The sequence below is a fragment of the Ursus maritimus genome, unplaced genomic scaffold, assembly GCF_017311325.1.
Source record: "Ursus maritimus isolate PB19 unplaced genomic scaffold, ASM1731132v1 scaffold_20, whole genome shotgun sequence".
Classification (NCBI taxonomy): Eukaryota; Metazoa; Chordata; class Mammalia; order Carnivora; family Ursidae; genus Ursus; species Ursus maritimus.
In genome coordinates this window covers 25,619,068-25,641,209 of record NW_024424453.1, presented here as the reverse complement: position 1 = coordinate 25,641,209, position 22,142 = coordinate 25,619,068, and the positions used below count along the sequence as shown (strand labels likewise).

General features: G+C 35.8%; 1 protein-coding gene and 1 non-coding gene across 3 annotated transcripts in view; both read left to right on the top strand.

Moving 5' to 3' along the window:
* Window positions 1-22,142, top strand: part of NCK1 (NCK adaptor protein 1) — a 76,609-nt gene that overhangs the window by 35,693 nt on the left and 18,774 nt on the right. For both annotated transcript variants that reach the window (XM_040636779.1, XM_040636778.1), the window contains exon 2: window positions 20,288-20,531. In XM_040636779.1, coding sequence (XP_040492713.1) covers window positions 20,306-20,531 — 226 coding nt within the window. In that variant the 5' untranslated portion in view covers window positions 20,288-20,305. The remainder of the gene's footprint in view (window positions 1-20,287; window positions 20,532-22,142) is intronic.
* On the top strand, window positions 9,215-9,368 carry LOC121104330. Its single transcript, XR_005836622.1, has one exon. It is a non-coding gene; the product is annotated as a small nucleolar RNA SNORA62/SNORA6 family (small nucleolar RNA).

Genomic DNA, 22,142 nt, shown 5'->3' with positions numbered 1-22,142 from the left:
GCTAATTCTCTCACTTTCACTCTCAAATAAATAAAATCTTTAAGAAAAAAAAATGTGAGTACAGTCAGTCATCTGCCCATGTATGTTTAGTTGCCATGTAGTATGATAAGGGTTAAATCAGTTAATGGTTTGCATTTGTTGTATTAATTATGACATTAAATTCTTCATTATGTTATTTTTTTCATAGTTGGTGGTTTATACAGTAATTGCTCATCATTTAGCAATTTTAGCAAGATTATTATATTCCTTTTACTTCGGTGGTAACATATAATGGCTTCTGCTTTAGATTATATAAAATTAATATTCTTCAGATTTATAGAGTGGTGGTATGTTCTTAAGGTGACCTTGGTACAGCTTATTGTAATTCAGAGTAATAAGTAAAATTTTGTGATACATATAGGGAGTAATGCTTTATGTATATAAGGCATTAATTAAGTTGTTGAAAAATAGAATTACAGTTGATATTTTTTTAAGATTTATTTATTTTAGGGGGGAGGGGCAGAGGGAAAGAGAATCCTGAAGCAGACTCCCCACTGAGCGGGGAGCCTTACAAGGGACTCCATTCCAGGAGCCTGAGATTATGACCTGAGCTGAAATCAAGAGCCAGCCGCTTAACCAACTGAGCCACCCAGACACCCCTGCGGTTGATATTTTTTGAGAGCATGTTATTCTTGATATGCCTTTCTTTACTTTCAGGCCTTAGCTCTGTGTCCTCCTAGTCTATAAGTACTTAGTAAACGTGTTGTCAAATGAATAAATTTTGATATGCACGGGACTTTTGCCTGTGTTTTAGTCTGTGTTAGCTTATATTAGATTTTCAAAGTGATATTTCCAAAAATAAATGGAATAAGATGGCATTTTATTTGACCTATTCTTTAAAAAAACAAAAAAGGCTTGATTTTTAAGGAGCCTTTATTTCAGACCAGCCTATAATTTTTTATTTTCCCCATGATGGGATTCTTACCCATGTTGTTTCATTCTAAGAGTGTTTAACAATTAAAATTACTTGATAAGATAGTAGGGTTTAAAACGTTGAATAGAATAAAATCCTCTTATGAATTGCCTTGTCTTTTTTGCATTACTTACAGCACATTGACGTTAGTTATTTGGGGATTTTTTCCCCCTTCATTGTTTACCGAAAGATCTGTAACCCAACCAAACTTCCGGAGTTAGTCACTTGGGTATTGTCACTCTGCTGATTTTTATCAGAAACAGGAAATTGTCAAGTTATGTGTTAAACTATAAAAGAATCTAAAATTGCATTTGTGTTAGCATGAGCGATTTCTCTTTAGAATTTTTTCTATCACTAGCTGGTTCCTTACTTTTGCAGTGTAACAACTGGCTTGCCAAAAATGGTCATATTTATCATGGCCTGTATACATAGCAAACTATACCTTTCCTCATAGTTTACATATCATACACAGTATGATTTGGTAAAATGATTTGACAAACTTAGTGTCATTTAATATATAGATATACCCAATGAATTTGTAAAAGCAGGTTGGGGAAGAATGTTTTAGGTGTTTAGCCCGATGTTGTTATTTCTACATTTAGCAATTCTCTAGAGGTTCTTTAAGTACCTTTTAAGGAGTCTACAAGGCCAGACTATTTTCATTATACTGAGATACATATCTCCATTTTCACTCTGGAGTTTCCAGAGGCTGTGTGAATGCAATGATATTTTATAATAAGATGTCAACAGTTGAAGATTTGCAAAACTTAGTGTATATTACATGATGATACAAAATCATATGTGAGTATAAATAGGTCCATTTAAAGTATAAGACTGAGCATTGAATATTTTCTCCGATATATTTTAGTTTTCATTCAGTAAGATTGACAGTTTTTGGAGTGTGGTTGAGATTTGACAGTTACGTAATCACTACCACAATCTAAATTCAGAACAGTTCTTCACCCCTGATGCTTTGTAGTCCAGAATGTCATACATAGATAGCCTTTTGAGTCTGGTTCAATGAGATCATATATGATTAATGTAGGTTTAACTTTATAAGAAGCTGCTAAACTGTTACCCTTAGTAACTATATAAAACAGTAGCTATACTGTTTTGCATCCCCACAAGCAATGTATGAGTTCCCTATTGTTTTGCATCCTCACTGGCACCTGGTACTGTTTGTTTCCTCTCTCTCTCCTCCTTTACCTCTTTCCCCTCCCTCCCTTCTCCTCTTTCTTTACTACCTCTCTTACCTTTTGAAGCCATTTAATTTGCTGCGTTGTGATATCATTTTGTGGTTTTAATTTGCATTTCTGTAATGACTAATGATATTGAAGATCTTCACATATTCTTGTATGTCATCCTTGTACAGTAACCCCTCTTTCCAAAAGTTCACATTATGCCACTTAAGACGTACATTAGTATGGTAATGGCTTTTTTTTTTTTTTTAAGTGAAAATCCTCTTCAGATATCGTTTGGTGAAAACAGTACTAATGTAGGTCTTAGTAAAAGCAAAGTGGTGTGACTTGAACTTTCAGAAAACCGGATGCTTCATTTCATGTCATTTTGGCTTCTGAAAGTTTTCATAGGAATGTTCTACTTTCAGATAGTGGGAGAATCCTCTATTTTCTTTGGTGAAGTATCTGTTCAAGTATTTGACCATTTAAAAATGTTAAATATTTAAATATTTTTGTTCGATGGCTTTTCTGGGCACAGCCTGAGGCAGTGCTCCCTAGGGTGGAATAATATACTAGTGGCTCTGCTGGCCTGGCCTCCACAGCTTTGGGTTGGGAGTCATGACCCAGGTGATGTCCTCCTCTTTTGAAATGGGGGAAGCAGCCTTAATGATCTCTGAGTCACCTTTTGGGTCCTTCTTCCCTTGTCTTAAAGAATATCTCATGTTTGCAGTGGGATAGCTCCATGGTTGCATCCTATACAATCAAGAAAACTTGACAATCTTTCTTAATTCCATCTTGTCTCTTTCCAGTTCAAATTGGCTGCTTCCTGCTGGGGTGGCTGATTGACTCTGATGTTCACACCCATAATAATCTCTATCAAAGGATCCCTTGACTCTTAGAACACTCTTAGTGTTACTGTTCTCAATGTGTTTCTCATTTTTTTGCACTACAGCAGGCTGAGAATTTTCTACCTTTTAAATTAACTTCCTTTTTGATTAACAGTTCCATCATTAAGGTATTTTTTCTCCCATATTTACTATAAGCATTCAGGAGGAGCCAAGCCATAGTTTCAGCACCTTGCTTAGAAATGGCCTCAGTCAGGGGCGCCTGGGTGGCTCAGCGGTTAAGCGTCTGCCTTCGGCTCAGGGCGTGATCCCGGCGTTATGGGATCGAGCCCCACATCAGGCTCCTCCGCTATGAGCCTGCTTCTTCCTCTCCCACTCCCCCTGCCTGTGTTCCCTCTCTCGTTGGCTGTCTCTATCTCTGTCAAATAAATAAATAAATAAAATCTTTAAAAAAAAAAAAAAAAAAAAGAAACGGCCTCAGTCAGATACCCAATTTCATCCTCACAAATTCTGCCCTTGCACAGAACACTCGGACGTGACTACAGTTGAGCCAAGCGCCTTGCCATCTTTTAACGAGGATCACCTTTCCTTCCGTTTCCAATAATATGTGCCTTATTTCTGTCTGAGACGTCATCAGATTGGCCTTTATTGTTGTTAAAAAACAAAATTCAACTGAGTAAATTTAAAGATCTTCCTGGCTTTATTTGACGATTCATGAATTGGACAGCATTTCCTCTAGCAGACAGAAAGGAGTTCCAGGGGTGCCTGGGTAGCTCAGGTTTGCCTTCAGCTCAGGTCATGATCCCAGGGTTCTGGGATCAAGCCCTGCACGGGCTCTCTGCTCAGCTGGGAGCCTGCTTCTCCCTCTTCTCCCTCTCCCTCTGCTGCTCCCCTTGCTTGTACCCCTCTCTGTCAAATGAATGAATGAAAAAAGGAGTTCCAAAAAACTGTATAAAACTAAAGGCTTTTATAGGCAGAGAGAAGTAGGAAAAGGAAGTTTCTAGCAAAGAGTGGATTGTTTCAAATAAGGTCATCTTCTTGTGGAGGATGGAAGGGTCTTTTGGGTGAATTACCTCACTGGTGCTGACCAGGTAATTCCAAATTGGTTAAAGGTTCCATTTCTGGGAGAGACTGAAACTGCAGTTATGTTCGGTATTGAGTCTTAGTTTGTTGATGGGGGGCTTAGTATGAGCAACTCCATTTTGGGCCTGTTGTCTCTTTTTTAACGCTGTCTGTATGTTCTGTGGATTACTGAAAAGTAGTTGCAGTTTTCAAGAATAGTGGATTTATTTACTTCTTTACATTCTGGTCATTTTTGCTTTATGTCTTTTGCAACTCTATTAAGTATATATACATTTTAAATTGTTGTGTCATCTTGATGAATTGACCTTTTTCTCATTATCTCATGTCTCTTTACCTGGTAATTTTCCTCGTTCAGAAATCTACTTTGTCAGATATTTATATAGCAATTCCAGCTTTCTTTTGATTCCTGTTTGTATGATCCTTTTATTTTTATGCTATGTATCATTATAACAGTTCAGTCTTTGTTAATTTGTCTGATCCCCTCTGTCTTTTAATTAATCTAAGACCATTTATTTAATGTAATTATTGATATATTTGAACTGTGTTATGTGTTATCTATTTCTTGTGGGGATTTATTTTTCCTCTGTTTTTTTCGTGTCTTCTTCTGGATTATTTTTGAATACTTTTTTTTAGTATCCGTTTTACTGTATCTACTAGTTTTTGGTTTTATCTCTTTGTCCTTTTTCTTTTTTTTTTTTTAAGTGATTGCCCTAAAGTTTATATAATACACTTTATATACTTAACTTTCCATACTGTATCTAGAATTTTTATTTTACCACTTAAAATAGAACATAGTCTAATAACTATATAGGTCCCATTTCCCTCCCCACTTTATATAATTGTCAGATGACTTCTACATATGTAAAACCCCCGTGTTACACGTATTAAAATACTCCCTTTCAAGAGCTATGTGTGTTTTAAAGAATTTAAGAGATGAAAAAGAATCTTATTACATTCACCCAGATATTTACCATTTTTTTGCTCTTTCTTCATTTCTGAAGTTTCGTGTTTCCCTCTTGATCACTTTTCTTTTAGCCTTAAGACCTTCCTTTACATTTCTATTAGAGGCAGTCCACTGGGCAACAGAATGGCTTATTTTTTCTTCATCTGAGAATGTCTTTATGTCATTTCATTCCTGAAGGATATTTTCACTGCATATAGAATTCTGGGTTGTTGGTTGCTTGCCTTCAGCATTTTTAGGATATGGGTCATAGTTTCTGGTGAGAAATCCTTAGTTGTTCAGATTGCTCCTCTGTCAGGTTTTCTCAGCCTTAACGCATTGGACTGGATAATTCCTTATTGTGGGCTGTCCTGTTTATTATAGGATGTTTAGCTATTCTTGGCCTCTTCTAGTAGCACCGTCCTGTCCCCCTCTCTCCAGTTGTGACAATAAAAAATGACTCCAGACATAGTTAAATGTCCCCTTGGATGTGACATAATTCCCAATTAAGAACCACTGCCATGTATACTGTAATATGTTGTTCTTCTATGGCTGCTTTCAAGATTTTCCTTTTACCTTTGGTTTTTAGCAGTTAAATTATGATGTGCCTGGACATGGTCTGAGTTTATTCTGTTTGGAGTTTGCTTAGTTTCTTGAATCTGTAAATTTAAGTCTTTTGCAGACTTTCAAAAAATTTCCACTACCGTTTCATCAAGTGTCTTTTCTGCATCATTGTCTTTTCTTTAGGGTCTTCAAAGAATGAATAGTGGTCTTTTGATATTGTCCCATTGGTCCCTGAAGCTCTGTTACTTTTCAAAATATGTTCCCTAATCTGTTCTTTAGCTTGGATAATTTGTGTTGATCTGTCTTCAGATTCGTATTGTCTTTCTTGTATTTCTTAATCCCTGGAATTTATGAATATTACCTCACATGGCAAAAGGTGTGATTAATGACGTTAAGGATTTTAAGAGGTAGACTATATCCTGGATTATCTGATGAGCCCCAAGTCTAGTGACATGTGGCCTGATGAGGCAGGGGGAGATTGAATAGAAGAGGAGGAAGAGGCAGTGTGACCACAGAGGCAGAGTTACACTGATGTAGCCGCAAGGAATGCTGACAGCCACCAGAAGCTGGAAGAGGTAAAGTGCACATTCTTCCCTGGGGCCTTCAGAGGTAGTACAGCCCTGTCAACACCTTGATTTTAGATTCTTCTATTGAGTCCTTGTTTGATATCTTGAGATCTATGGCAGAATTAATTTCTGTTATTTTAAACTGCCTGGATTGTGGTAATTTGTTACAGCAGCCATAGGAAATTAATGCAGCTGTCATCTTGATTCTGCTATTCAGCCTCTCCAATGAAGTTTTTATTTCAAATATTGTGATTTTTAGTTCTAAAATTTCCACTTGATCCTATTTAATAACTTCTCCTCAGATTTATCTTTCTGTTTCGAGAGTGTTCACTTTACCTTCTTAGAGCATGGTTATAACAGCTGCTTTTTTTTTTTTTTTTTAAAGATTTTATTTATTTATTTGACAGAGAGAGAGACAGCCAGAGAGAGAGGGAACACAAGCAGGGGGAGTGGGAGAGGAAGAAGCAGGCTCCCAGCGGAAGAGCCCGATGTGGGGCTCGATCCCAGAACCCCGGGATCACGCCCTGAGCCGAAGGCAGACGCTTAACGACTAAGCCACCCAGGTGCCCATAACAGCTGCTTTTAAGTCTTTTGATAATTCCAACATCTGGGTCATTTCTTTGTTGGCATCTGTTCATTGTCTTTTTCTTCCAACTCTTGTTGGCCAGATTTTCCTTCTTCTTTGTATTTTGGATAACTTTAGATTGTATACTAGATATTTTAAGTATTATTTTGTGAGACTTTGGATCCTGTTAAAATCCCTTGGAGAAATTGCTGTTGTTTTAGCAGGCATCAATCTGATTAGATTCAAACCCGTCTTTTTGCTTTTTGTGGGCAGTAGTACCAGCATCAGTTTCATTTTCTAAACCTTTGCTGTAATGTTTGAGTCTGTGTGCTATCTGTAATAGTCAGGGATGGTCTGAAACTTGGGTGGTAGTTATTTTGTACTTAAGTTTTCAGAGCTTTTTAATTGGTCTACCTGACTGGGCCATCTGGATTTGTAATCGACACTTATCCAGAGGAGAAACAAACTTATCTTTATGACAAGAGATGTGGTACAAGTTAGAGCAAGGTGCCCACCAAAGTTGGGCCCTTACCCTCTACGGGAACTGGGAGCAAGAATGAGTTGTATCTCATTGAATGTTTGTTTATTTATTTATTTGAGGGAGTCTGTGTGCACAGGTGGGTGGAAGGGGGGGAAGAGAGGATCCCAAGAAGGCTCCACACCCAGCACGGAGCCCAGTGTGGGGCTTAATCCTACAACCCCAAGATCATGACCTGAGCCAAAACCAAGAGTCAGATGCCTAACCAGCTGAGCCACCCAGGTGCCCCATTGAATGATTACATTTTAAAGAGATGGCTCTCAGTTCTGAGACGACACCTCTAGGTGGTAGAAGGTTTATATTTCAAAGGGGCAGTGGAAATATTTGTAATTTCAAGCTTTCTAAAGTGACTGTTCTAAGGGGGCTGTAGGGACCTCTCTTCCTATCACCAAGTTTGGGTTGGAACAAACAGTAAATTCTTGCAGTATCGAGCTTCCTTATGCAGAACTTAGGGGGCTAGAGTTGTCATCCTAGGGATGCAGCCTTAAGCCATTAGAAATGACGCTATTATTTGTTCAAGTCTCTTAGTGTGAGAGTGTGGACAAAATCATTTATGCTAAGAGGCTGCAGTTTTTATAGGCCAAGATTGAGGCCTAGTCAACAATAGGACTCAGAGGAGCCTGACTATTCGAGAAGAGTCTTTGTCATAGATTACCTTCACCAGTTCTTTTCTCATGGGAGTTTTCCCCATATTTACCTATCCTCCCCAACCCTCTTCCTGGTTCCTTTTACCAGAAAGGTTGGGTTCTCTTATTATGAGTTTCAGTTTTTCATGTTGTTACTCGGTTTTGGGTATGGCTGTGATTGACTTCAGGGTGAAGTGGTGAGATGGTGGGTATTTCCCACATATTCTTTGTACCAGCTGGTTACTTTTTTCTTCCTTTATCCAGAGGGATAGGTTTTCTCTTGGGGTTTTATTGGATGTGCCATCTCCACCATTGTGGCAGTGGCGCAGATCCACAACTGAGGCTGGCCTTGGGACAGCACTGGGAGAGGGGAAAAAAAAGAAGAAATAAAACCTCAGGGATTTAACCCAGTCTTCTGGCTTTCAAGAGCCTTTCCCCCTGTCTTTTGGCCAAATGAGCTTCTCTTGAGCTTTTTCCTGACTTTACCTGCTACGCAATTTCCTGTTATGCCTACCTTTCGGTCAAAGCTAGAAAATAAAGCAGAAGGGGGGAAACCAAAAGGGTATTTATTGTTGATGTATTGGTCTTTTTTTAGATTGATTTCCCTTCCCAATCCGCCTGCTATTATTTACTTTTCAGAGTCCTCAGGAGTTGATTCTTTGTATTTTCTGGAGATTTTAGTTGTAATCAGTTGGAGAGAGAGGCTGCAGTGGGCTTATACCCATTTCGCTTGGAATTAAAAATACCTAGGGCAATGAATTTTAATATAACTGTGTGGAAAAGTTCACTTGGTAAAATTTTAGATTCCACATTACAAACTAGTATTTAAGAAGCTCTACCACTTGTCAAGTGTTAGTGTAGTACCAAAAAAAAAATATCCACAATTATCTGAAAAGACTCTTAAAAGTACTCTTTTTCCAACTACGTATTTGTGTGACACCAAGTTTTCCTTTCAACCAGAATAGTATGTTGCAGTACGTTAAATGCAGAAACAGATATGGGAATCAATAGTCAGACATTGAAAAGATTTGCAAAAATGTAAAATAGCACCACTGTTTTCACTAATGTTTTTGTTTGAGAAAATATAATTTTCATAAAAATGTTCTGTATTGAATTAAATATTATGTTTAATTGAATTTAAAAATATCCAAACATTTTATAGCTTTTAATTCCCAGTGTGGTAAATATTGATCAATATAAACAACATAAACAAAACCTTTTTGGGTCTTCAAGTTTTTAAGTTTGTAAAGGGGTTTTGAGACTAAATAGTTTGAGAATTACTGATTTAGTAGGCAGTTGGTTTCCATGCATTTATAACCTCTACCCTTATTTTCTGGTCTTTACGAGGCGACATGGTACTACACATTGTTAGAGCTTGGAGTTGAAGCGGCTGGCTGGCCAGTGAAATCACAAGCGTAGGTATTGTGCTACATGAAAGGCAAGTCTTTCACTAACGCCACAAGGGTTTCTGGCCCAATGAGTGGAGTTTGATAGTAATTCTTGCTACAAGTATTAAAAAAAAAAAAAAGGCAGCATGGTAATCAAAGTACATTGACTTGTACAGTTATGATGAGCACTGAGTAATGTATAGAACTGTTGAATTACTGTATTGTACATCTGAAACTGATGTAGCACTGTGTTATCTGTATTGGAATTAAAATTTTTAAAAAAGCATATGAACTTTGGGGAGATGAAAAGAACATGCATTTGTCTCCCTGTTTCCATCACTTATTTTCTAAGGTTTAAAAGCCATTTAACTTCTTTAGGTCATATTTTATAAAGTAAGGATAGTATGTCAAAGGATTATTGTGAGGGAAATGCTAGGTTAATACCTGAATTATGTTCATACAATAAACATTCCTTGGTGTGGAGTTACATATTTTTAACAACTCTCAGCCTTTGTGAAGGGGTATAAAGACCTCTGATTGTAAGCCACTAGATGTTCTCCAATTTAATCTGCTGATTTCTAGGACAGTGAATTCTGTATTGTTCTTACAGACATTGAAATAATTATTCTTTACTTTCTGTTTGGTCCTATTCTTGTAATAACCAGATCAGGAAAGGCCAGGAGTATGATCAGCAAATGTGTATAGGTCTAGTTTGGGAATGAGTTTGGAGGTGAATTTGAAAAACAAACTGAGATCAGGAAATAAGCCCAGGAAGAAAAGGCAAGCAGGATGTGAGTACTGTAAATAGGGACTGATGTCAATTCCAGGGTCCATGATATTTGTATTACCAGAGCGGGGCAGACAATCAGTGGGGATCAAAATAGGCAGTTCACATTCTATCAAGGAAAGCCGATACTTGACATCAGGCAGGAATTGGACACTGGTTGGTAAGGCTTCTGGGTTCAGGTGCCAGGTACAGGGATACAGACAGAAGGACAGGAATCCAGTTCCTGAAAGCAAGAGTAGGGGCCAGGAGCATCCAAGTATAAATTTCGTGAGTGTAGTTGAAAACATGGAGCTGACACTTTTGTAGGAGAATGTAGAATGTTAAGTGACCCCCTTTACAACCAGGCCTCTTGGCTGGATCAACGAATAGTGGAGTCATACCATATTCAGTTTATGTAATTTGAACTAAGCTTGGCTAAAAGATCAGGAGGGAAATGGCTGTTAAAAAGTGCAAAGGTTTCTACCCATTCTATTCTTAGTGTATGCTTCAGAGTAGGCATGAGTAGGCATTCTCATTTGGCCTCAGTTGCTGTCCCTCTTGTAGTGTAAGCATGTCATATCACTATTTCTTGTGTTTAAAAATAGTTTTCCCTATTATCTGGATTCTGAATTCAACTTAGCTCTTTTATCTGCTACTTAACCGAAGAAATAGTCATCAAAGGAAAGTTAATTTATTAGTGTTTTTTGTTTTGTCTTTGTATGTTTTGTTTCTTGTGAGGTGTTTTTTTTTTTCTTTTTGCTTTATGTTCTAATTGTTCAGGTTTTAGTTGTGATTCTGTGATAAAGCAGATTTACTTCATACCCTTATTTCTCTCTCATTTCTTTTTCCCTCAGTTCCCTCTAATTTCTTTTTCCTCCTGCTTTCTCCATGTTTCCTCACACCTACTTTGTGTTTTGGCTGCCAGTTCCTATTAGTTATAGCTTTCAGTTGGTTTTCTCTTTTTATAGTACTTTTTTTAAAAGTAGAGTAATATTTTTGTAAAATATTCAAACTACACATATCTGTGGAATATGGACTAAGTTTTACCAGTCTTACCACTCACTGAGGCTGCCACTTTTACAATTTGATGTATATTCTCCCAGAACTTTTTAATGCATATACAAATATATGTAATGGGAGTTTTTAAAAAAAATAGAGTTGTAATCCTGTTGTTTTAGAATTTGCATTTTTGCTTAATATTTAATGTTTATTGGACATTTTACCATGCCAGTACTTACAATTTAGACACTCTTTATTCCTTATTTTTCACAGTTATTAGCAGTGCCACAGCAAACATTCTTACACACATGACTTTGGATACTTGCATTATTTTTTCCTGTAGTATGTAGATTGCTGATTCAAAGAAATGAGCACGTAAAATGTTGATAGTTGCTGTCAGGTTGTTCTTCAAAAATTTTACCTAAAATATAATAACCAAGTTAAAAAGACATGACTGAAAAAAATTTGTATCAAAGACAAAGGGCAAGTATTCCTACTACATGAAGAGTTTCTAAGAATTGGAAAAGAAAAGCCATACCTTGGGTAAATGGGCAAAAGAAATAAACAGGTAATCCATACAGAAAAACAAAAGTAAATGTCCCTTAAATTTGGAAAATGTGCTTAATTTCACTGTAATGGAGAAATACAATTAAAAACGGCTTTGAAATATCATTTCTTACTTATCTGGCAAAAATCCAAATTTTGTTGGTAATGTTGTGGGGAAATAATCACTCCCACATATTGTGGAAAATATAAAAGGATAAAGAACCTATGGATAGAGTATTTGGCACTATCTCACAAAATTATATAAACCTTAAACTTCAACTCAGCATTTTTCTATGACTCTAACCCAAAGGTAGATTAACAGAAAAACAAAATGACATGTATATTAGACTATTTATTGCAGCACTGTTTATTATCAGAAGGCTGGAAATAACTCACTGTCTAAGGTCTAATTGAGGAAACTGAGATACTTCTATAATGATGAAGTACTGTGCGGTAGTTAGTTATATTAGAAAAGAACTCTGATACTGCTGTGGAATGATGTTCAGAATGTAGTGTTAAAAAAATTAAGGTTCAGACAGTACATGGTGTGCCCCTCCTTTTGTGCGTGTACGTGTTTTGTTGTCAGGGGGTGTGAAAATTAGAATTTCCGATTTACATATGTTTTCTCTCACATATTCAAAAAGCAACAATAGATAAACCAAAACCAATAAAAAATGGTTATTCTTTAGGGAGAGGGAGAGAAAAGAGAGAGAAGGTGAGTATGGAAGCAGAACTCTATGAATGTACCTTGTTTGATTGTTATACTTTTACAACCATCTAAATGCTTTATATAATAATGAAATAAAATTAAATTTTAGGGACACCTGACTGGCTCATTCAGAAAAGCATGCAACTCTTGATCTTGGGCTCATGAGATCAACACTGGGTGTAGAGAATACTTAAGTAAATAAATAAACTTTAAAAATAATTAAATTTTTAAAAGGAAAAATAAAGTGATCTTCAAAAAGTGGAAACAGATGAATCTAGTTGTTTATCTAGTTGGTGTTCTAAACACAGAGACATTTATTCTCCCTTTCTTGTAGGGTTTATGTATCAGTGTAATCAAAAATGTTCTTAGTAAAACAAAACAGTAGCAATTTCTAAAAGCAGGTATAGCTAGCAAATCATTTTGGAAATGGTAGATCTGGGCAGTGATCATCAGGGGCTGATAAAACCATTAGGTGAAGGTTTGATGGGGAATCTGATGGGTGAATCTTTGATACTACTGTATCCACCATTCATTTTAAATGTCAGCCAGACATAGGGTGCCTCCTGTATTACGGCAATAAGTAGTTCTCAAGAATCTCTATGAAGTATTCTTAAAAAAAAAAAGATTTTATTTATTTGAGAGAGAGAGAGAGAGTGTGTGTGTGTGTGTGTGTGAGTGTGAGTACAAGCAGAGGGAGAGGGAGAAGCAGGCTCCCTACAGAGCCGGGAGCCAGGTGCTGGGCTCTATCCCAGGACCCCAGGATCATGACCCAAACAGAAGGCAGACGCTTAACAGACTGAGCCATGCAGGTGCCCCATCTATGAAGTATTCTTGCATCAACAACAACAGAAGAATCTGGGGGTGGGGGTGAGGCAATAAAGCCTCTAGGTAAAATTACCAATTTTTAGGAAACAGGGTAGATAAAGGAACACCATGAAGATGTACCTCAGTCAAATCCACAGTGTGAGAAGTGCTGCAGGACAAATGAAGCCGGGTTCTTCCAACAAGTAAATGGCATGGAACTGGTGGGGAAAGAGAATGTGTTATATAGAGTAAGGAGATGTAAAACATTAACCAAAGTGCAATATACAGACTTAGTTTAGATCCTAGTTCAAACCAACTATATAAAAGACTTTTTATTTAAATACACTTAGTAAAACTTGAACATCAGTATTGGATGAAATGAAAGAATTGTTGCAGGTGCTCTTAACCTCAGTAAAGAAGCACTTATATTTTTAACAGTACAAGTTTTTAAAAAATATGTTAATAACTGAACTTCAGTATAGTTTATTTTATTTGCAATGTCATGTCTTTTTATGCATATAAGACCTTATTCTGAGTAGGGGTTATAGGTTTTACCAGACTTATTAACCTTTTTGCTATGGGGTGGGGGACCATGGCAAAAAAGGTAAAAGACCCCTTGATTTGTTGCTAATTTTCGTGGGGTATGTGTTCTTATCTGTTAGTATTTATAGGTGAAATCGTAGGATTCCAGCACCCCCACCCAAAATTGGGGGATGAATGACCTACAAAATCATAGTATTAATTGAAGTTGGGTGATAGGTATGGGATTCATTATACTATTCCTTACTTTGTATGTGTTGAAAATTTACACAATTTAAAAAGTTAAGCTTTATATCAATTTTTAGTTATAATGTCAATAATGTATGTAGGGGAAGGCTTATTTTGTACATTCTGGGGAGCATTAAATAAACGGATTTTTTTCTGTTACTCTGATAAAGAATAATACCTCAATTTTAGTTTTCATTTCTTTAATTATATAAGGGCATTTAGAGTCTTTTGCAGTACTTTTTGACTGTCCTTTCTATTACATAATTGCTCTTTGTTCTTTGCCAATTTTTAAACTTAGTCTCATTGTTTTTTGATGTTGGTGGTAGGTACAATAAAGGCTCCCCCAAAGATGTACACATTCTAATGTCCAGAACCTGTTACGTTATATAGTTAAAGAGACTTTGCATATGTTAAGGATTTTGAAATGGGGAAATTATTTTGGATTATCGTCGTGGGCCCGTTGTAAGTTATAAAGGTCCTTATGAAAGGAGGCAGAAGGGTTAAAGTGAGCAAATTAGATGTGAGGATCACACTAAAGATCAGGGTGATGTAATCATGAGCCAAAGAACGCAGGCAGCTTCTAGAAACTGGAAATGGCAAGGATTAGATTTTCCTCTACAGCCACCAGAAGGAATACAACACTGCTGACACTTTGATTTTAGCCCATACGACCCATTTCATACCTCTAACCTCCAGAGCTGTAAGATAATTGGTGTTGTTTTAAGTCACTAAGTTTGTGATAATTTGTTACAGCAACAGCAGGTACTAATATCCTTTGCTGTATAAAAGTTAAACATTTTCATTTTATAGTTACTAATACTGAAATTGTGGTGTTAAAAGACTTCCTTTTATCAGGAATGTGAAAATATTTCTAAATTTTATTTGTTTTGCTTTTTTATCTATAATCAGTGTATTTTATTTTAAACTTTTAATTTTGAGACAATTATAGATCCACAGGCAGTCGTAAGAACTCTTACAACTTACTGAAAGATCCAGTGTCTCCTTTACTTCGTTTATCCCAGTGGTGACATCTGGCAAAAGTATAGTACAGTATAACAACCAGGGTATTAATATTTATATAGTCAAGAGACAACTTTTTCATCACCACAAGAATCCCTGATGTTGCCCTTTTATAACCACACCCACTTCCCTCCAAATCCTACTCCCTCCTTAATCCCAGGCAATCAAAATAATTTTGTCATTTCAAGAATGTCATATAAATGGAGTTACACAGTATATAAACTTTGGGATTGGTGTTTTGTTTTTGTTTTTTTGGGTTTTTTTGGTCATTCAGCATAATTCCTTGGAGATACATTCAGCTTTTTGCATGTATCTATTATTTTTTCCCTTTTTATTGCTGAGTGATATTCCTTGGTATGGAATGTACCACACTATGTTTAACCATTCTCTTGTTGAAGGACATCTGAGTGATTTACCGTTTTTGGTTATTACAAATAAAGTTGCTATAAACATTATGTAAAAGTTTTTGTGTGAATATAAGTCTTCATTTCTCTGGGATAAATGCCAGGAGTATAGTTGGTTGGTATGGTAGTTGCATATTTAATTTTACAAGAAGCTGCCAAACTTTTTTTTTCTTCAGAGCATCTATGTCGTTTAACATATTCTCTTCAGCAATGTATGAGTGATCCAGTTTCAACATATCTTTATCAGCATTTGGTATTGTTACTCTCTTATTTTAGCCATTCTGATAGGTGTGTAGTGACATTTCAGCATGGTTTTAATTTGCGTTTTCTTGATGATGAACATCTTTTTATGTGTTTGCCATCTCTGTCGTCTTCATTGAATTTCTCTTCATGTCTTTTGCTTGTTTTCTAACTGAATTTGTTTTTCTACTGTTGAGTTTTTCCTTTATGGATCTTGCTTTTGGTGTCAAGTCTAAGAACTCTTTGCCTAGCTCTATATCCTGAAGATTTCTCCTATATATTTTTCTTAAAGTTTCATAATTTTACGTCTAAGGTTGTCATTCCTGTTGAGTTTGTGTTTGCATAAGGGGTGTGAGATTAGGTCTTGGACTTTTTTGCTGGGGCGGGGGCTATTGATGTCCTTTTGCTTTAGCGGCATTTGTTGAGAAAGCTTCTCCCTACCCCACTCAATTACTTTTTGTACCTTCATCAGAGAGAGACCCAGAGAGAGAGCGCACAAGCATGGGAAGTGGCAGGCAGAGAGAGAAGCAAGCACCCCACTGAGCAAGGAGCTTGATGTGGGACTCAATCCAAGGACCCTGGGATCATGACCTGAGCCAAAGGCAGACACCTAACCAACTGAGCCACCCAGGCATCCCTTGGATTCTCTTTCTTTTCCATTGATATTCATGTCTATTTCTTTGCGTACCATGCAATTTTGACTACTTTAGCTATATAATAAGTTTCCTCCTATTTTATTTTGACTTTAAAATATTTTAGTTAATAATTAATTTGCTTTTCCTTCAAAATTATAGAATAATATTGTCTATACATACAAAAAACTTTTGCTGGGACTTTGATAAGAATTATGTAAACCTATGTATCAATTTGGGAAAAAATAGCATCCTTACTATGTTTGAGTCTTCTATTTCAGAAACACTTTTATTTAGATCTTTAATTTCTTTTATCTGCATTTTGTAGTTTTCAGCATAGAGTCTCCTTCATGTTTTGTTAGGTTCGTACCTCTTTCATTTTTTTCCTTTTTTATTTATGTAATTGTAAATGATACTGCATTTTAAATTTTGGTGTCCATGTGTTCATTGATTGTACTTAGAAATACAGTTGATTTTTGCATGTTGATCTTGTGTCTTGCGACCTTGCTGAATTCACTAGTTAGTACTAGGAGGGTTTGGGGGGTTTTGTTTCTCGTTTTTGGGGGGGTTGTAGCTTTTAGAATCTTCTCTGTAATCAGTCATGTCATCTGTAAATAAGGAGAGTTTTATTTCTTATTTTCTGATCTATATGCCATTTATATTCTTTTCTTACCTTGCTGAACTGGCTAAAACTTGGAGCACTTTGTTGAGTAAGAGTAGTGAGAGCAGATATCTGCCTTGTTCTTGATTATAGGAGGAAGACATCTGTCTTTTACCATTAGTATATTGTTAGCTGTAGGTTTTTTGTAGATCCTATTTATCAGGTTGAGGAAGTTCCCTTCTATTTCTGTTTTTCTGAGAACTTTTATCATGGGGGTTGAATTTTGTCAGATGCTTTTTCTGCATTGAGTAATACGCTCGTATGATTTTTCTTAGCTTGTTAGTGTGGTGAATTATACTGATTAATGATTAATTTTATATGTTGAACCAGCTTTGCATCCCTGGAAAAAACCCTACTTGGTTATGGAGTATTAATTCTTTTTATATCCTGCTGAATTCTGTCTGCTAATATTTTGTTAAGGATTTTTGCGTCTACATTAATGAGGGATATTGGTTGGTATTTTACTCTTTTTATACTGTTGTTTAGTTTTGACATCAGTTAAAACCAATTTATTATTATTATTAATACCAAAGATAAATAGGGCAGTATTTCTCCATTTCCCCTCTACTGTTTTCTAGAAGGGATTATGTAGAATTGGTGTAAATTCTTTAAATAATTGGTAGAATTCTTGAGAAGCCATCTAGACCTGGAGATTTCTTTTGGGGGATGGAGTTTTTAAGTTACGAATTTAATTTCCCGAATAGTTACAGGGCTATTCAAATATCTATTTCATATTGAGTGTGTTTTGGTACTTTGTGTTTTTTGAAGAATTGGTCCATTTCTTCTAAGTTGTCAAATTTTGTAGCATTCCCTTATTATCCTTTTGATGGGAGGAAACAGCTTTGACTAACCCAAATACAGCTTAGAAACTAGGGTCAGGGGGTGCCTGGGTGGCACAGCGGTTAAGCGTCTGCCTTCGGCTCAGGGCGTGATCCTGGCGTTATGGGATCGAGCCCCACATCAGGCTCTTCCGCTAGGAGCCTGCTTCTTCCTCTAGGAGCCTGCTTCTTCCTCTCCCACTCCCCCTGCTTGTGTTCCCTCTCTCAGTGGCTGTCTCTATCTCTGTCAAATAAATAAAATCTTAAAAAAAAAAAAAAGAAACTAGGGTCAGTCCCCACCAAGTTGCATGACTAATACAATAATAGTAAGGTGACAACTGGAAGGATAATTGGGATATTGATAGGAAACTAGAAAATTCTGGGTATACAACCTACAGTGTCATATCAACGCTAATTTTCTATAGAATGTCATTTGCCGGTTTTATGTGATTAGTCTTCTAGATAAATTTTAAAGTCAGTTTTTGTCAAGATTCGGAATAAATTCCATTTAAATTTCACTAAATTTAAAGATTAATTATAAGGGTGTGTGTGTGCAGGTTCCCACAGGGAAGGAATCAGAGTCAGTGTTCAAGTATGCCTGAAAAAAAACCCTCTCTGCTTTCTATTGCTTTGGAAAGTCATCACTCACTGTAAAGTTTTTGCATCATGTGGTAGTAATTTTTTAGACTTTTTATTTGCAAGTAATTCAAACAAAAATTGCAAGAATACAAATTGATTTTTCTGGTTTCTCTGTTTATTGTTTTTTGAATACCACATCATCCTCTTATTTTAGCATTATTAGTTATTTCACTACTGTACACACTTGAGCCATTCTTTCAGAAGAACGTGTGGTAGGTTTTGAGGCCTTGCAATGCTCCCCAAAAAGCATCTACCGTATAAACACAAAGTATCTGTACTTTAGTGCTAGTGGATGTTGAATTCTAGATTAAAATGCATTTCTTTGAGAATATTGAACAACTTCTTTCATTGTTGAGAAAAGAGAATGCTGGGGCGCCTGGGTGGCTCAGTCGGTTAAGCTAAACCTGAGCCTTAAGCTAAACCTGAGCCTTCAGCTCAGGTTATGATCCTGGGTCCCACATCGGGCTCTCTGCTCAGCAGGGAGCCTGCTTCTCCCTCTGCCTGTTGCTCCCCCTGCATGTGTGTACCTTCATTCTCTCTCTCTGACAGATAAATAAATAAAATCTTAAAAAAAAAAAAAAAGAAAGGAAAGAGAATGCTATTCAATATCCAAAACTAAAAGCTGAATTTATTTGCTTGCTAAGCCAGGGGTAGCTGTTTATGTAAATTAATCTCTCTGAAGAAAGCAGGGAACGCATCTAATAAATTCAGGAGTGAGTTAGGCTTGTAATTTTCCTTTCTTTGTTCTGAAAGAGTTTGTATAAATTGGAATTACTTGTTCTTTGAATTTTAATAGAACTTGCGTGTAAACCATGTGGTCCTGATGTTCATTATGGGAAGATTTTTTAATGACGGATTAAATGTTATTACTTTTCTAATTTTTATTTTTCTATGAATTTGTACATATTAGTTTCACATTTATTGATAAAGTTGCTTGCAGTATTGCCAGGTGATTTGAATATCTGCAGCATCTCTAATTATGACTCCCTTTTCATTCCTGGTATTTGGGTCTGTTTTTTTCCTTTTTTCTTTTATAAGTCTTGCCAGAACTATGTCCATTTTATCAGTCATGGTAAAGAACTACCTTTTTGTTCTGTTGAGCCTTCTTTCTATATCATTGTTTTCTTTCATGAAATTCTACTTTTATTTATATTATTTCATTTTTTCTACTTTATATCATTCTTTTGTAATGCTTTTGTAATGCTTAAGACAGATACTCAGTTCATTAATTTATTTTAAGGTTTTCTTACTTTTCTGATCTATTTACAACTGGAATCTCTTCTGTACACTCCTTTTGCTGCATCCCTCAAGTTTGGTTATATAAAGTCTTTTTATTATTTTACTTCTCTAAATATTTTCACAATGCTATTATAATTTCTTCTTTGACACGTGAAGTTTTAGAAGTTCCCAAACAGGAGGTTTTTAAAAAGCTCTTTTTGTAATGATTGTCAGAGAATATGGTTGTAGGATACCAAGTACATGAAAGTTATTGAGACTTTCTCTATCACCTGACATTTGATAATTTTTATATATGTTCTATTTGTACTCTTCTGCTTGGAAGTAATATTTGTATGTTTATTAGATCAGACTTAATGATTTTGATGTCAGTTCTTATCTAGCCTTATTAATTTTTGTGTCCTTGATTTATTACTGAGGTAAGTGTTAAAGATTGTCCTCTGTGACAATGGATTTGTGACATTTTTTTTGTGGTTCTATCAGTCTGTTTTGGAAGTATGTTAATAGGTACATATGAGTTTGTTATGTATATTTAATAAAACCTTCAATTGTATTGTGAACTTCCTTATTACTGGTAATGGTTTGCCTTAATGGTTTGTCCTTTTTGTGTATTACTAATATAGCTACATCAGTTTTGTCTTGATTAGTATTCGATTAGTATTAGTATTGCCTGTTTTTGTTTATGTTTTTTCATATTTTTCCTTTCAACCTTTCAGTTCTTTTAGGTTTTTACTTAGGTTTTTTGAAAAGCATGTAGACTACTACTAGACCTTATAAAAATGTTTTGTATGTGGTTACAGTTCTGAAGCTGCTGAAAGATGGCAGAAGAAGTGGTGGTAGTAGCCAAATTTGATTATGTGGCCCAACAAGAACAAGAGCTGGACATCAAGAAGAATGAGAGATTATGGCTTCTGGATGACTCTAAGTCCTGGTGGCGAGTTCGAAACTCCATGAATAAAACTGGTTTTGTGCCTTCTAACTATGTGGAGAGGAAAAACAGCGCTCGGAAAGCATCTATTGTAAAAAACCTGAAGGATACGTTAGGTAAGTTATTTTTGTATTAAAACACCAATAATACTTTCTTTTAAATGGATGCTAGAGCTTGTTTCTTTGTATAGGATTTTGGCAGCATTGGGCAGAATTGGCTAGAAAAGGCCAAGACTAGAATTTCAGCTAGGCCAGGTAAGTTTGCTCATAGCAGGTATTCAGCCAAGTCAGAAGAGTATTAAAAGCCATAAGTGTTAGTGGGCTGGTGTTTCTATAAATCTCGCTGGTGTTCAAGGGTCAAACCAGAGTGGTGCCAATGAGCAGGACTGAATCTGATCCTCCAGCCAGGGCCCCTTGAACTGCAAGTGCCTGTTGAAGTTTAGGTAAATTCTGCATCTAATTGAGACAAGGATATAAATAAGGGAGATTCAGAATTGCCTCTTTGGCATTAAGGCAATTTTTTTTAACATGGCACGTTGCTGTATTTTAACGTTTATTAGCTTATATTTTGAATTTTGCTTTTAAAAACCATCATTTTGTTTTTGCATTTGATAAAAGTTTAAAATTGTGGATTATTACTGTAGATTAGCATCTACAAAGCTGATTTCTTATTTCGTTTTTCTTTTTTTCCCCTTTTTCTTCCTCTAACTGTAAAGTTTGTTTGTTTTTACTAGCTCTCCATTAGGGCCAGAGATAATGGAACTGGCTTCACAGTGGGCTTGGCTGAGCTGATAGGAAGGAAATATGCACAGATGAGGACTGGCCTCTTTCTTTTTTCTTTTAATTAAACTCTCCTTGGCTGACAGGAAGGAATGGGAGGGACAGAATTTCGTTTTTGGTATTCAGGCAAACATGCTGTTACTTTGTATATATGGGGATGAGAAAGTAAAATTTCTCTTTGCAAAAATAGTTTGGGAGTTATGTGGCATGATTGACAAATATGAAATATTATTAACTAACTGCTTTATTTTAGCTTTATTTTTTATTCAAAATTGTTATTCTAGAGTGTTCTTTCAGTTATCAGCAGAAGACAAATCTTATTTTTAACACTGTAAAATAGCCAAAACTAAAATATATTACAACTCAAAGTAAATATAAAATATTGGAATATTGGTTTGTGAGTGAATAAATTTCTAGTATTCTAAAGGTAGTTTAATAAATGGAGTTATTAATCTGGATTTTCACATTGACTTTCAACTGCTGTATCTGAGGTTACCTTTTATTAAGATTTTAAGGTTTTGCAAATAAGACCATTATTATTATTTTTTAAGTGAAGAGACCATAGTTAGGACCAGGAGTACTTCTGATTTTGTAAATATTGGTCACTTATTGAAAGCATGTAGATCGGAGGTATTGGGGAAAATTAAGGTAACTTCTATCAAGAAATTAGGCCTGATAGTGGTGAAGGCACAAAAAGGATTAGAGCTACACCTAGAGAGACGTTTTTGTTCCTTTTTAAAAGGATACTGGTACCTGGGCCTAGAGCAAATGTTTAAACAGAAGATCATGAAAAACCTAATATCATAGAGCAAAATGGAAATATATCCCAGCTTTAGATATTAGTGCATATAAACTTAAAAAGCCCAACTAGATAGAATTTTTATTATTTGTTAATATGCCTGGGAAAACTTCCATACTATTTTCTGATATTGTTGAGATGATTTTAGA